This window comes from Dromiciops gliroides, chromosome 2 (genome assembly GCF_019393635.1).
Source record: "Dromiciops gliroides isolate mDroGli1 chromosome 2, mDroGli1.pri, whole genome shotgun sequence".
Lineage (NCBI taxonomy): Eukaryota > Metazoa > Chordata > Mammalia > Microbiotheria > Microbiotheriidae > Dromiciops > Dromiciops gliroides.
The window spans coordinates 121,428,086-121,443,118 of record NC_057862.1 but is presented as its reverse complement, the minus strand read 5'-3'; the positions used below and the strand labels follow the sequence as shown (position 1 = coordinate 121,443,118).

The 15,033-nt window shown below is 40.3% G+C and overlaps 1 protein-coding gene across 1 annotated transcript in view; it reads left to right on the top strand.

Annotated features, from left to right (window-relative positions):
- Positions 1 to 15,033, top strand: part of LOC122741177 (guanosine-3',5'-bis(diphosphate) 3'-pyrophosphohydrolase MESH1-like) — a 42,778-nt gene that overhangs the window by 21,715 nt on the left and 6,030 nt on the right. The window contains exons 16-17 of the mRNA XM_043984338.1: positions 4,861 to 4,971; positions 5,392 to 5,486. Of these exons, the coding sequence (XP_043840273.1) occupies positions 4,861 to 4,971; positions 5,392 to 5,486 (206 nt within the window). The remainder of the gene's footprint in view (positions 1 to 4,860; positions 4,972 to 5,391; positions 5,487 to 15,033) is intronic.

Genomic DNA, 15,033 nt, shown 5'->3' with positions numbered 1-15,033 from the left:
CGTGGGCCGGGGGAGGGGCGCGCCGCCTGCTCACGGCCGCCCTTAACCGACGGGGCCGCTCGGGGACAGCCGCGGCTGGGGCCGAGACTGAGTCTTTGCAATTGTATCCGTCTTTTTATTAAAGTTTTATAGCGTTTCCCTACCCGCCTGTGACTCGCCCTGGCGCCTTGCGTTTCAGGGGCTGAAATAGGGGACCCTAGACCCGGAGATTGAGCCCCCTCACCTGTCCCTCGAAGCGGGGCTGCGAACGACTCGACCGACTCCCACTGGTCTTAGGCCCCGAGAGGTCTCGGATCCCTCCTGCACTCCCGGTAGCGTACAGGGAGGCGGGCTCGGCGTTAAGCCAGCCCTTCCGCTTCCTGTCCCGTCGGCGCCGCCGTCCCATAGGTCGTGCCTCTCCCACCACTCCTCCTCCTCCTCCTCCGCCTGACCGTGCGGGCGTCATGGCTGCTAACTCTGGCTACTTAGCGGCCTCTAAGCTCCGCGCCGCTACCGGCTGGTCCCGGCTCGTGGTGCGCGGTGTGGCGGGGCCGCCCAGGACCGGTCCTACCCTGGGTTCCGGCCATGGGGACTTGGAGCACGACCTGGATTCGGACTCGGAGCCGGAGTGGGAGCTGCAAGAGTTGGAGAGGTACCGAAGCTCTTGCCATTCCCCGTCTGGGTCCCCCTCCCGAGAGCCCGGCGGTCCCACTGCGGGGTCTGGCTTCTCCTGGACTGCGGGCCGGCCACGGACTCCTTCCCCGTGGCGAGCGATGCCCTCGGAGCAGCCCGGGAGCGGGAGGCGGGGGAGCGGAGGGAGAAGGAGCGGGCGAGGCCTCGCCTGCCGGCCGACAAACGAACTGTATAGTAGGGACTCCCAGGGACGGCCACGCTGTGCGGGGGAGGACTTGGCGCCGAGCCGAGCCGAAGACCGAGTGACGCGGGCCTCCGGCGTTCCGGGGACTAGTGAGCCTCCCTCGTTCCGTGGCCTCCTACTCGTCATCCTCCCATGACCTCAAAACCTGGCTTCCCCTTCTCCGTGGAGGACGTCCACCCCCCTCCTTGCTTGTCCCTGCTGCTCTAAGCCTAGAAGCATCCAGCTAAGTTTGCCTGTCTCTTTATTTCTTCTCCTCTCCATCCTTGGTGCTGTGAACATTGTTTAAAAGGAGAAAATCTGGGGTTTGAGGAAGAGGGTCTTTTTCTTCACCCCCCATTTTCCGCAATACTCACCGAGGACTGTAATATCATGTATGATGGCAATTCAGCTTAATACAGTTTAATACAGTTTCACTTAAGGTGCACACTAGCTATGGTGGCTCCTTAGACTTGATCATCTTTTGGAATGGCACCACCTCCAAAATGTAGAACTTTGCAATCCTGCTTCTTGGTCCAACTTCATTACCCAAAAGCCACTCCTCCTTTGTTACTAAACCTCCTCTTTGCTTTTGTTGACCTCTAGTCCTTTACCTACCTCGGGACTCCTCGGTTCATCTCTTCTACTTTGGCTTCATTTATGTCTCTAGGGAGCCTTCACCCCATTGCCTAACATTTTATATTTTATAAGTTAGTATCCCTGACAAAGCTAACACCAACCCTAAGATTTCTCATTAATGTTTCCAAGTTATCACAAAATTAAGCTGAATTTTAACCACTACAGATTTGTGATACTTGACCTTAACTACTTACTGTTCAACAGTTGTGCTCTTCCTCAGTCACCTTCCCTGGCTCTTTTCATTGACTTTTTCAAACTTTTTTCTTTCACTCCTAATTATACTCCTACCTTCTATACTTAACGTGGGTAACGGTTTTTTATACTTCATTGACAAGATTAAAGCCAGGGCAGCTAGGTGGAGCAGTGGATAAAGCACTGGCCCTGGGTTCAGGAGAACCGTCTTCAAACACTTGACAGCTATGTGACCCTGGGCAAGTCACTTAACCCTCATTGTCCCACTAAGAAAAAGAAAAGATTAAAGTCATCCAGTGTCGACTCTTGTCAGGTGCCAGCCTTTATTCCTCATAACTTGTCAGCATCATCACCATTCTTTCCTTCCTTTTGGCCATAAAGTAATTGTTATCCCTATTCTTCATTAAAACTTGATTCCTCCATCACCTTCCTTGATCCTGTTCCTTCCTACACTTTTTCCAGAACTTTGTGCAAGCAACCATTCCCTTTTCTATCACCTTCATTCTTTACTTTTCCATTGGCCCTTTCCAATCTACCAACAAGTAGGTACAGTTACACGTTCAGGTCTCCTGAATCCTTTAAAAAAAAAAAGGCTTTCCTTTGACCTTTCTATCCTTCTTCCTACTAATCCCATTTTTTCTCCTTTTCACTGATAAGTTTCCGGGAAAAGTCTGTTTCTACCTCTTCACTATCCACTTTCTGCTTAAATGTTTATAATTTCACTCCAGCTCCCACACCAATGTATCGAAACTCCTCAAAGGTCAACAATGATTCTTCAACAAAATCCATTGGATTTTTTTCAGTCTTTACCATCCTTGGCTTACCTACAGCATTTGACAATGTTGACATATTTGGTACTCTATTTTCCTGGTTTTCCTCCTTCCTCTACCTTCTTTTTCTATTTTCTTGGCTCCTCTAAAATCTTTAAAGTGGATGTGCTCCCAAACAACTATCCTAGATTCTCTTAACCTTTTCTTTCTACCTTTTCTCCCTGGGCAATTTTACATACTTTCATGGTTTCAATTAGTATCTCTACAAAGTTGACTTACATTATTATATCTAATTCTGGCCAGTATTCTGCACTCTAAACTCCACATCCTCACTTACCTATGGGGCAACTATTTTGATTCCCCAAACTACAAACTGGGTATTTTTGAAACTAAGATGATTTTTTCCTCACCTAAATGTTCTCTCCTTCTAACTTAATTATTTTTGTTTGTAGCTCCATCATACACTCAGTTAAAATCCTTGGTATTCCTCCTCTCAAGTCTCATAACTAGTCAGTTTCCAAGTCCTGTCAATTTGATCTCATGAACATCTCTTTGATCTCTTTGTTCCTTTATTCTTGATGCTGCCTCTGTAGGAGTAGTCTTTACTACCTTCTTGGACTATATTATAGAAACCTCTTTTAAAATATTTATTTTGATGCCTTTGGTTTTCTGCACCAGTCAGTATGCTTCTTCATCCATAGAACCCTTTCAGTCAACAAAGAAAAAGACTTTTGTAAAACCAACAGATACAACTGCCTATGCAATACTCCATACCAATAACCTCCCACCTTCTACGGAGAGGAAAAATACTGAGATCAAAATTAATCAGTTCGTTTAATCGAATTCAGATGCTTTTTTGTGTGTTGTTTTCATTTACTTACACATTGTAATCATTCTTCTATTCCTGCTTTCTTCACTTTGCATCAATTCATTCAAATTTTCCTGTGTTATTCTGAATTCCTCATATTTATTTTCTTGTGGCATAATATATATAATAGAATACATTCATGTACTATAATCTGTTTAGCCATTCCTCAAAGAACTGGCTTTGTTTCCAGTTTTTTACTGTTACAAAAAGTGTTTTTATGAATATTTTGGTATAAGAGCAATAGCTTTTAAAACAGTCTTCCAATATCACTTCTCCAATTAATTTCTCATTACTGTCAGGATAATCTTATTTATAGATGAAGTCATGTCACTGTTCCATTGAAAAATCTAAAATGATGTGAGTACCTCCTGCTTTGAATTCAAGGCCCTCTACAATCTGGGGCCACCTCTCCTGACAGGCTTAGTACTAGCATAACTATAGTCCAGCCAGACTGAGCAACTATCTATCTCCCTACCAGACCTATGCTTTCCTACCTCTGTCTTTGCTTACATTGTTCTGTTTCTCTAATGTGTCTTCCCTCCTCTTCACCTATTGACCTTCTACCCCATGGAAAGAAGGCTTCACTTGTTCTTAAAAGACTTGGGTTCAAATATTATATAATATGTAACCTTGGAAAAGGCACTTAATCTCTTCAAGTCTCAGTTTTCTCAGGTGTAAAATGAGGTGGTTGGACAAGAGGCTCATTTCAGCTATATAGATATATTCCTTGAATTGTCTTATAAATCCCAATTTCTACATTAAGCCTTTCTTCTTCCTGTCACAGGTAACAACCTTATGCCTCATATAGCACCTTATTTTACAACTTTAATGTATTAGCAAAATAGAAAGAATTCTGGATTTAGAATCAGAGGGACCTTGGTTTAAATCTTGGCTCTCCCTCTTATTACCTGTGTGACTATAAACAAGTCACTTAAAATCTCTTTGCCTGAGTTCCTTCATCTGTAAAATAAGGAAGTTGAGCTACATGGCCTCTAAGGTCCATTCTGGTACTATGATCCTCTACTATGCTCTGGGCTCTTGGAGGCCAGGTACTGTGACTTACCTGAACCTTTTATCTTCTTAGTACAATGTTGTGCATGGACTTAAAGGTTTCCTGAATGAATTAATGGGTAGGGAAGATGTCGAAGAGACACAAATTACTATCAGCATACAGTAGAATATGTGAAATGCACCAAAGAGTCATCAAGGATGATACTGGAGTTCAAATAAGAGAGATATTATTTCTGACTGAGAGAAACTTGGGGGGGAAAATTCCATGGGAAAAATACATTTGAGTTGGGTTTTAATTAATAGGTCGAAATTCTGTAAGCAGAAATAGGTAAAGAGGGTATTTCAGGTATAAAGAACAGGGTCAACAAAGGAAGAGGTTTTCTTAGCATGTCTGGGCAGCTGTGCGGTTACCTGACCAGTGTCCTGAATGAGCTAGGTGAACAGGCCTGAGGCATGAAGGGAGATCGACTGGGTGTTCGAAAAGACAATGCACTGGTTTGAGGACATGTTGCTTAATCTGTCTTTTGATATTTGTTCTTTTTGCCCAGAACTCTAAAACAACAGAAGAAAGAGATTCAATTCCAGAAAATCCGCAGACAGATGGAAGCCTCAGGTGCCCCACAAAGGACCCTGAGTAGAAATGCCATGGAGCAGATCCGGTAAGAACAAGTATTGTCCTTTGTAGCGTCTGATGTCCTCAGAGTTAGATTCCTGATGAGAAACCGAAGGCCTCTCAAGGCCAGGGTGGGAGCAGGACATGGTTTTAGGAGACCATGGAGCCTGAAGCCTTTTAGGGCTTATGGCATATAGTTGGTTACCCCTCCAGTGGTATGGCAGCTTGGTGGAGGCAAGCTAAAAGCTGGGATCTGTGTGTCCTGAGGCTGTCTAGGTAGTATCACAATCACACAAGGATAGAGAGAGTCCAGTCCACTTCTCTCTCCTTACTGAGCCAACTTGGTTGAGACTAGATATAAAGATCTAATTTTGTGTTTTCAGAAGCCTCAGTAATTCTTTCTTAACCACGAATTTTGCTGATATCAATCTTCATTACAGCTTAGAATTTGATCCATTCTCTCTAGGTATTTACACAAGGAATTCTCTGAGGACTGGTCAGTTCCCAGATTAGCTGAAGGCTTTGGAGTCAGCACTGATGTGATCAGAAGGGTTTTAAAGAGTAAGTTTATTCCCACTTTGAAGCAGGAAATAAAACAAGATCAGAAGATCCTCAGTAAAGCTAGGATGAAACTGGCCTTAAAAGAGCAGCCACTACCACCAGCCTCTACAGGTCATCTAATCTCTGATCTCTGCCAAAATCAGGATGCAAGACCCTGCCACAGGTCTGTCATGAGGGCCAAAATTACATTTCAGCTTTACAGGAGAAAGAAACGAATCCTCAGACTTGGAAAACTCCAAGAAGCCAGAAGGTTAGGGACAGAGTATCTCAGAAATTGGAGAGGGAGAGGCATACCGCTCTATTTGCAGCCTTGGGTGATCATATAGAAAAGCAGAGCATATCGTCTTCACCCAGGAATCAAGAGAGACCAGAAAGGTCTCACACTGATGGACTGCCAAGGAAGGAGGAAGAAGAGGTAAAGGAACCAGAGATAGGTAGTAAGGAGTTCAGCAGCAAAGTAATTCAAAAAGGGAGGGAGTTCTTTGATAGCAATGGAAACTTTCTTTATAGAATCTGAGCAGGAATTTCTCATATTTGTGAGAATGTCGCCAAGCAGGAAGGGAAGAACAGTGCTACAAGTTTAGTATTTTATTTGTACTTGAATATATTATTGTCCCAAATTATTACACACTATTTAAGCTGTCCTGGATTGGGAAGTGCTGTAGTTCTTACTATGAGAATTATCCATGACATTCTGGACTTAAATATGTCAAAAATGGTAAGCCATGTATAGCTACTATGTGATAGAACAAAACTGTTGGTGCCTCTGCCTCTTTGACCTCTTCATGATAGACAGCTAGGTGGTACTATGGACAGAGCATTGGACCTGGAATTTGGAAGACCTGAGTTCAGATCTCACCTCAGACAGTACTTGTGTGACCCTGGGCAACTCATTTAACCTCTGCCTCAGTTTCCTCATGTGTAAAATTAGGATAATAGTAGCACCTACCTTCCTGGGTTGTTGTGAGCATCAAATGAGATAATATTTGTAAACTGTTTCGCAAACCCTAAAGTGCTATATAAATGTTGCTATTATTATTAACCAATGATCACTAGTAGGATTATTACAGAATTAGTAGAGGGTTTCTGTAGAACAAGTTTGCATCTTCAATTGAAGAATCTCTGGATCACATTCATCTTTATTGAGGGATCTTAATCAAAGTGCAGGGACCCAGGGAACTTTCCCTTTTCATGTTACAATAAAGTCACTTATGTTGTGAGGGGTTGTCTTCTGACTCGATTTTAAAGCTCTATGGTCCTTAAATGTATATCTAGTTAAGGAATAGTAGAAAGTTGCCTATTGGCTTAATTTTCTTTTGGCTTGATAATCCAAGCAGCCTAGAACTTATCAGGAACTGGTTTCCTTGTATGAAAAATAAAATTTTTCAATATTTCAACGAATTGTTTTGTATGAAAAATTAAATGACATTTAAAGAATTAGGATAATCTGTCAAAGTGTTGCTTGGGGTCATGAAAGCAGGTCCTTATGCACTGGTGAGGTTGGAGGTGGGGCAGGCAAAGAAAGAACACAGGACAGCATAAAGTCACCAATTTCTTTTTAGGCATTTGAATACAAAAGTTAAAGTTTCTCTTGGGCACGTCCACAATGCCTGTGGGATACACATAGATCTGTTTAAAGTAGCATGGGTAAGAATCATTCCACATTTTCTGCAAGTCAACTTGGTTAACAGTAGAGTTATGAAGGTAAGTTAATGTTTTTTCTGTGGCTAGAATTTGCCTATATTCTGTTGTTGTGAAGTAGGACACTGAAGAGACTTAATGGGGCCCAGGGTAGAGGACTTTGAGGAGAAAAGAAGAGATGAGGGTGATCTGAGAAAAAGTAATCCTGGCAGGGCAGAAGCTTCAGAAATATTGGGTTTTTTTTTTATACTTCCTTTATCCTCCACAGGCCCCATACAATTGTTTATTGAATCTTTCAAAAAGACTTCATTCTACAGAATTAGGTTAGCTTTTATATGAATAGAATAATCTATTTTAGTTTAAATTAACATAAAGGATTTAAATTAGGTCCTGCCACCAAGTTTGGAGATTAATGTCAATTTATAGACAAGTTGGTGTCTCACTTCAGTATGCTAGTACGGTTTGGAATGTAGATATTCAGTGTTTAAGTAAATATGGGGTGTTTATTCTTACATAAGGTAAAATTCTGTGGGAAAGCAATTCAAGAGGAATTGGAATTTTATATTGTTGGTTTTTTTCCTGGAAATGGAGTCTTATCATGTGAATACTGATCACAATTTTATTCTGGGTTGGTTTTTTTTTTTCCCTTCTAAAGTTAGAGGTGCTGGGGCAGCTAGGTGGCATAGTGGATAAAGCACTGGCCCTGGATTCAGGAGGACCTGAGTTCATATCCAGCCTCAGACATTGCTCCGAAAAAAACAAACAAACAAAAGAATCAATGTAAAGTTAGAGGTGCTTTCTTCAAATAAAAAGGAATAGGTTGATAGTGAAAAGTGCCTTACTCTATGCAAAGCACTGGGGTAGATACAAAGATAAAGATGTGTCTGGGGTTTAAAATCATATGGTGATGACCTATCAGATTGGCTAAAATGACAAAAAAAGAAGATAATAAATGTTGGAGAAGCTGTGGGAAAATTGGAACACTAATTCATTGTTGGTGGAGCTGTGAACTGATCCAACCATTCTGGAGAGCAATTTGGAATTATGCCCAAAGGGCGATAAAGCTGTGTACCCTTTGACCCAGCAATTCCACTTTTAGGTCTTTTTCCCAAAGAAATCATGGAAAGGGGAAAGGGACCCACATGTACAAAAATATTTATAGCTGCTCTTTACGTGGTAGCAAGGAATTGGAAGTTGAGGGGGTGCCCATCAATTGGGGAATGGCTGGACAAGTTGTGGTATATGAATACAATGGAATACTATTGTGCTGTAAGAAATGATGAGCAGGAGGAGTTCAGAGAAACCTGGAGGGTCTTACGTGAGCTGATGATGAGTGAGATGAGCAGAACCAGAAGATGTACACAGTATCATCAACATTGAGTGTTGACCTACTGTGATGGACTATATTCTTCTCACCAATGCAATGGTACAGAAGAGTTCCAGGGAACTCATAATAGAAGAGGATCTCCAAATCCAGGGGAAAAAAAAAAAAAGAACTGTGGAGTATAGATGCTGATTGAACCATACTATTTCTTTTGTTTTGGGTGCTGTTGGTTTTTTTTTTTTCTATTTTGAGGTTTTGCATTACTGCCCTGATTTTTTTCTCTTATAACAGGATTAATGCAGAAATAGGATTAATGTTATTATGGATATATATATGTGTGTGTGTATAGATACATATATGTATATGTATATAGATATATAGACATAACCTATATCAGATTACCTGCTGTCTAGGGGAGGGGGGAGGGAGGGGAGGGAGAGAGAAAAATCTGAAATTGTAAAGCTTGTATAAACAAAAGTTGAGAACTATCTTTACATGTAACGGAAAAAATAAAATACCTTATATGTTAAAAATAAATAAATAAAATGCTAAAAAAAAACATATGGTGATGATAAGAAGGGGGCAAAGATAACTGTAATACAAAATAGAACATTATGAGTGCATTAGAAAGGTACAAAGTACCAAGAGATTTCAGAAGAGGGAGAAAATCTGGTTGGAGAATTAGCAAAAGTTTCAAGGTAGTTATAACATTTGAAGGCTCTTAATGGATAGATAGTATTTCCCAATAAGGTAGAAAAGTAAATAATATTTATAGAAAATTGGTTGTGATGAAGGACTGCCTTGTTTTATGAGAAAATACTTAGTCAATAAACATTTATTAAGCTCCTATGTGCTGAACATTGTGCTAAAATCTGGGAATACCAAAGGACAGTCCCTACCCTCAAGATGGTCACAGTCTAATGCAATAGGCAAACAAATATGTTAAACAAGCCACATACAGGATAAATAGAACATAATTCAAAGAGGGAAGATTACAGATTTAAGAAGGGTGGGGAAAAGCTTTCTGTAGAATAGGGGCTTTTAGTTGGTACTTAGAGGAAGCCAGTAATTGGTGATGAGGCAAAGCATTCTAGGCATGGGGGACAGCCAGAAAAAATACTCCTAGCTGGAAGATGCTTTTCTTATTTGTGGAATAGCTAGGCGACCAATGTCATTGGATCAAAGAGTACATGGCAGAGGAAGTAAGATATGACTGGAAAGGTAGGAGAGGGATAGGTTATTATTGAGTAGGAGGAATGATTTAGTTAGACCTATGCTTTAGGAAAAATAACTTTGGTGGCTGAACAGAGAATGGGTTTTGAGCTTTAACTGTGATAGCTTTTATTATCTCATTCCCCTTCTCTCTCTCTCTCTCTCTCTCCCCTCTCTCTGTCTCTCTCACTCACACTTAGTGGAGGGAGAAGAGCATCAGGCTTGCCTAGATTTGTGAGAAGAAGGCTCAGCAATTGAGGAATTCGAGATCCAGCAGTGATGACCTGCCTTGAGTCGGGAGTAGGTTTTCATTCTGAGGGAAGGGTGAGGGATATGGGGATATCTTTGCCCCCTTATTATCACCATATTATTTTAAATCCCAGACAATATCTTAATCTTTTTACCTATCACTCACTATCAATTTATTCCTTCTTTGAGGAAAGCACCTCTAACATTAGAAAAAGACAGAACAAAACCATGGTCTATATTTAAAATTTTCAGTATTCAGATGATGGACTCCATTTCTCAGCTGCAGTCTTCTCTGAGGAATTGCCACAAAGGAGGGATCTAGTACAAACCAGTTCGGATGGTTTGTACAGGTGGAAATAGGTGGCTATGGAATGGGGAAGGGACAAGCAATGAAGAAGTCTAATATACCACTAATTCAAATGGCAATAAGACCATAGAAAGATTGGGGATAAATTGGTGAAACTTAACCAGAATGAAGAGAAAAGAGTAACTATAAAAGGACACAACTCAATGAATATTTAGTTATGCAGAATAACCCCAGTAAACTAGAAAGCCAGACAAATTCTGTGGGACCCTTCCCAGAAATAATGCATAGGAGGCTAGAATAGTTCAAAAGAAATTATTTTAAGTGAAATTAGGATGGACTTTAGAACCTTCCTCAGAGTAGAAATTCGTAAGACAAATAAGAAGAGATAATTTAGGACATGACAGAGAAGATCCCTGAAAATAAAAGTGACTCTGAAAAAGAATAGTAGACTTGAAAACTAAAACTACAAAATTGACAGAAGAAACTTAGAAGAGAGCTGCAAAATATATGCATTTTATATAAACAAAAATAGCTGACCATTAAGACAGATGGTGAAGAAACAATTCAGAGATTTAAGAATCCAAAAAAGCACAAAGAATTTAAAAGCCTGTATACCATACTATAAGAAATAATGTAAGATCTACCTGGAAGTATTAAAAATGGCAAGATGCTGATGAAAGTTACAGATCATCAATAGAAGTCTCTCAAGCTTAAATCATCAAGAATGTGATTAAACTTTTTTTTTAATTTCAAAAGTACTGTAGACAACCAAAAGACCTTTAGCTCAAAGAAAACTCAAAAAGCCCCCAGGTATCATTTATAATAAGCTGTTGAAAAAAAGTTGAATGGTATGTATTCCAAAATGACTATCCTGAAAAACTAAATATAATTATCACTGAAAAAGAAACCAAAAGAAAGAGCAGGCTATTTAACTTGCAAATACTTCAACAGAAAAACACAAGAGAAACAAGAAAAGTAAATGAGTACAGTAAAGGGAAAACAATACAAGCAACTGTTAGGCTTCTAGAGCAAGGGTCCCTAACCTAGGAACCATGAACCTGATTTTATATTTTTTTTTTTTGGAAACGGTATTTCAATTTAATTGTTTTCCTGTATAATCCTATATATTTTGTTTTACACATGTAAAAATACTATTCTGAGAAGGGCTCCAGAGGCTTTGCCAAACTGACAAAAAATATCCATGGCACAACAAAAGTTAATCTCTGCTCCAGGATAAGAAGAGCCTGCTTTTAAAAAGCCATGTCAATGGAAGACCAAAGAAGAGGTCATCTAGGCACAAGAGAAGAGGCTAAAGATTTAAGGGGATTAGAAAAGGAAGAGGGACAGTGTGGTACAATGGAAAGAAAGGGCTCAGGAGTTGGGTGCAGAGGACTGAAGTCCTCAATCCTTTCTTTGCTACTTATTGCCTCTGGGACCCTGGACAAATCACATAACCTCTTTTGGTCTCAGTTCCCTCATCTGTAAAATGACTGAGTTGAGCTTATTGACTTCTAAGGTCTCAGTGAAGGAGAAAGAATTGAATACTATTCTTTGGACTAAAACCCATCTTCCCTTATGAGCAAATCAATATTTTCCCAGAGGGGTGGGTTAAAAAATAACAAGGAAGAGTGGCTAGGTGGTGCAGTGGCTAAAGCACTGGCCCTGGATTCAGGAGTACCTGAATTCAAATCCAGCGTCAGACACTTGACACTAACTAGCTGTGTGACCCTGGGCAAGTCACTTAACCCTCATTGCCCCGCAAAATAAAATAAAATAACAAGGAAGCTACCAAGACAAATAGAAGTGAGAGAGGGAAACTAGAGATGCATTCTGCTCTGACCTGGGCAGGAGAAGCCTGGTTTCTTTAACCTCTTGCTGAGTAAAGAGCAAAAAATGTTACTTTTCACGAAGAAGAGAGAATCTGGGACAAGTGAACAGGAAGTAGTCTTGCTCTTAGGAGGGAAAAGTATGGGTCCTGTAGAAATGGGGGGAGCATTAGGGGCTTGGAACAAGTTTTATTTTATTTTATTCTAGGAACTGAGCGCCTAAGAGATCCCCTTCCTTCTACTTTTAACCCAGTACTTTTCCCCATACCATTCCACTATTTAAGATTAACAGCATAAACTGTGATTTATATTGGATTATATGACTCTTAAAATTAGGAAAATAGGGGGCATCTAGGTGGTGCAGTGGATAAAGCACCAGCTCTGGATTCAGGAGGACCTGAGTTCAAAATCTGGCCTCATACACTTGACACTAGCTGTGTGGCCCTGAGCAAGTCATTTAACCCTCATTGCCCTGCAAAAAAAAAATAAAAATAAAATAGGAAAATAATCCATTTTGTACCATTAATGCCAGAGGGAAACTAAGATATGTGAATGATTTTCATAGATGGCACATACCATTTGAGGAAAGGAAATCATTAAAATCTAATGGCTATAGAATACATTTTGTAGTTTTACTAATAGATAGGTATTTCTGTTAGCTGTCTACATAAATATATATACACACACCTTTATAGTTTGTCCATATGTATATCTGTTTATATGTATATATATACATATATATATGCATACAGGATTATAATAGTAGAGTGTAAAGACTGTAGGATGCCATCAGAATGTTGCATACTTAAGACTATTGAAAATCAGTTTCCTGTCCTACCTGCTCTGCTCCTTTTCCCACCATAGTATGGGAAAGCCATCCAGCTTTTATGACCAGGGTCAACCTCTAGGGTGCAGGAATGAGACAGGAATTTGCTGTAAACAAACAGTAAAGGCAAAGACACAAAGCTTATCCTTAGGGACCTGAGGGAGCCTAAAAAACAAACAAAAATCATAGAATGATAGCTCTCTTAAGTGGAGTGTAATTTCTTACTGAGCAGGGATTGCTTTGTTTTTGTCTTTATGACCCCAGTAGGGGTTTATGGGTATTCAAGGAGGACTAACACAGATCCCTTTTCAGAGCCACTCATCTACCTTTGCCCTCCACCTGGCACTCAACTCTCACCTGTGGCTTCAAGAAGCTATAGCATGCATAGTAGCTACACACTGGTAAACTCTGTAGATGGGCTAAACCAGGTTGAGGGTAACCAACAGTCACAAACCTCTCAATGAGTTAGAGGGTATCTACTCGAAGCATGTGAAGACATCCCCCAGTGGAATAATTTGTTCTAAGGGCCATGAAGGCAGCTGAAGCAGGCATTATGATGCACTTAGAGCTTGGTCAGACATCAGAGGCAAAGTCATACCCTGCATCCAAAGCCATCACCAATCCTGATATTTGTCTCAAGGATAACTCTGGAAAGAGAAAGAGGCTGATTGACTGTACAACTCTGCCTCACTTAAACCCAGTTGCCATACAAGTGAAGACATCACCCTCATGATGTTGGTCCTCTTCAAAAATAAAGGACAGGTGGGGCCGGCTAGGTGGCGCAGTGGATAAAGCACTGGCCCTGGATTCAGGAGTACCTGAGTTCAAATCTGGCCTCAGACACTTGACACTTACTAGCTGTGTGACCCTGGGCAAGTCACTTAATTCCCCCATTGTCCTGCAAAAAAAAAAAGAACTGTGCATATCCTTTAAAAAAATTTTTTTAAATAAATAAAAGACAGGACAACGATGACCCCAGCATCTAACACAATTCCTATCATGTGGTAGACTTTTTTTGGTGGGGCAATGTGGATTAAGTGACTTGCCCAGGGTCACACAGCTAGTAAGTGTCAAGTGTCTGAGGCCAGATTTGAACTCAGGTTCTCCTGAATTCAAGGCCAGTGCTTTATTCACTGCGCCACCTAGCTGCCCATGTGGTAGACTTTTAAAAAATGCTTGAATTGAAGTATAAGGAAATTTAGAAGCAATCCACCTTGCCTCCCTCATTTTACAGTTGTGGAAAAGCCCAGGGAAAACAAATGACTTGCCATCCTAGTCCAGTGCACTTTCTGCTAAATAAGGATGGATGAAATGGGATAACATATAAAGCACTTTGCAAACCTTGGAACATTCTATAAATACTAGCTATGACAACAAATTACTTATTTTTACTAATAGTATTTTTGTTTGCTATATTTGCATGTATATATACATACATTTCCAAGACTACTATAACAGCATAATTTTTCTCTTGTTTATAAACCAACATGGAAAATATAATCACCAAAACCACAACTTTTGTCTCTTGAAATCTCAGCATTTCCTTACCGATCCTGGTTGTTAAAAAGACAAATGGATTTTGCTTGAGCTAAGTCAGATATCAAATACGGATTAAAGATGAAAGAAGAAGTTAGAGTTATGGTCTTTTTAAGATTTTTCAAGGATTTTACTTCTAGGTCAAGAAATTTATTTTTAAGTTGTGCTGTTTTAATGAATCTTCAATCCCATCAACATTAACACTTCACCAATGCAGATTGTAAACTATCCATGCCTTCTCATCTTGTGCAACTCTGATATCTTTTCAAACATGCTAGAGGCCTTCTTGGTTTTTTTGGGGGGGGTGGGGCAAGGCAGATGATGGGTAATGGAGTTGCCCAGGGTCACACAGCGACTAAGTGTTGTGTCTGAGGCCAGATTTGAACTCAGTCCTCCTGAATCCAGGGCCAGGGGCTTTATCCACTGTGCTACCTAGCTGTCCCTAGCTTTCTTCTTGTCCAGAGTCTTAACCTTAGTCCATGAACTTTAAATATATATATATATTATATATATAAACAATATTTCAATTAATTGGTTTTCCTTTATAATTCTGTGGTTTATTTTATGCATTTAACATTTTCTGAGATGCTCCACCAGACTGTCAAAGTGGTCCATGACCCTCTAGC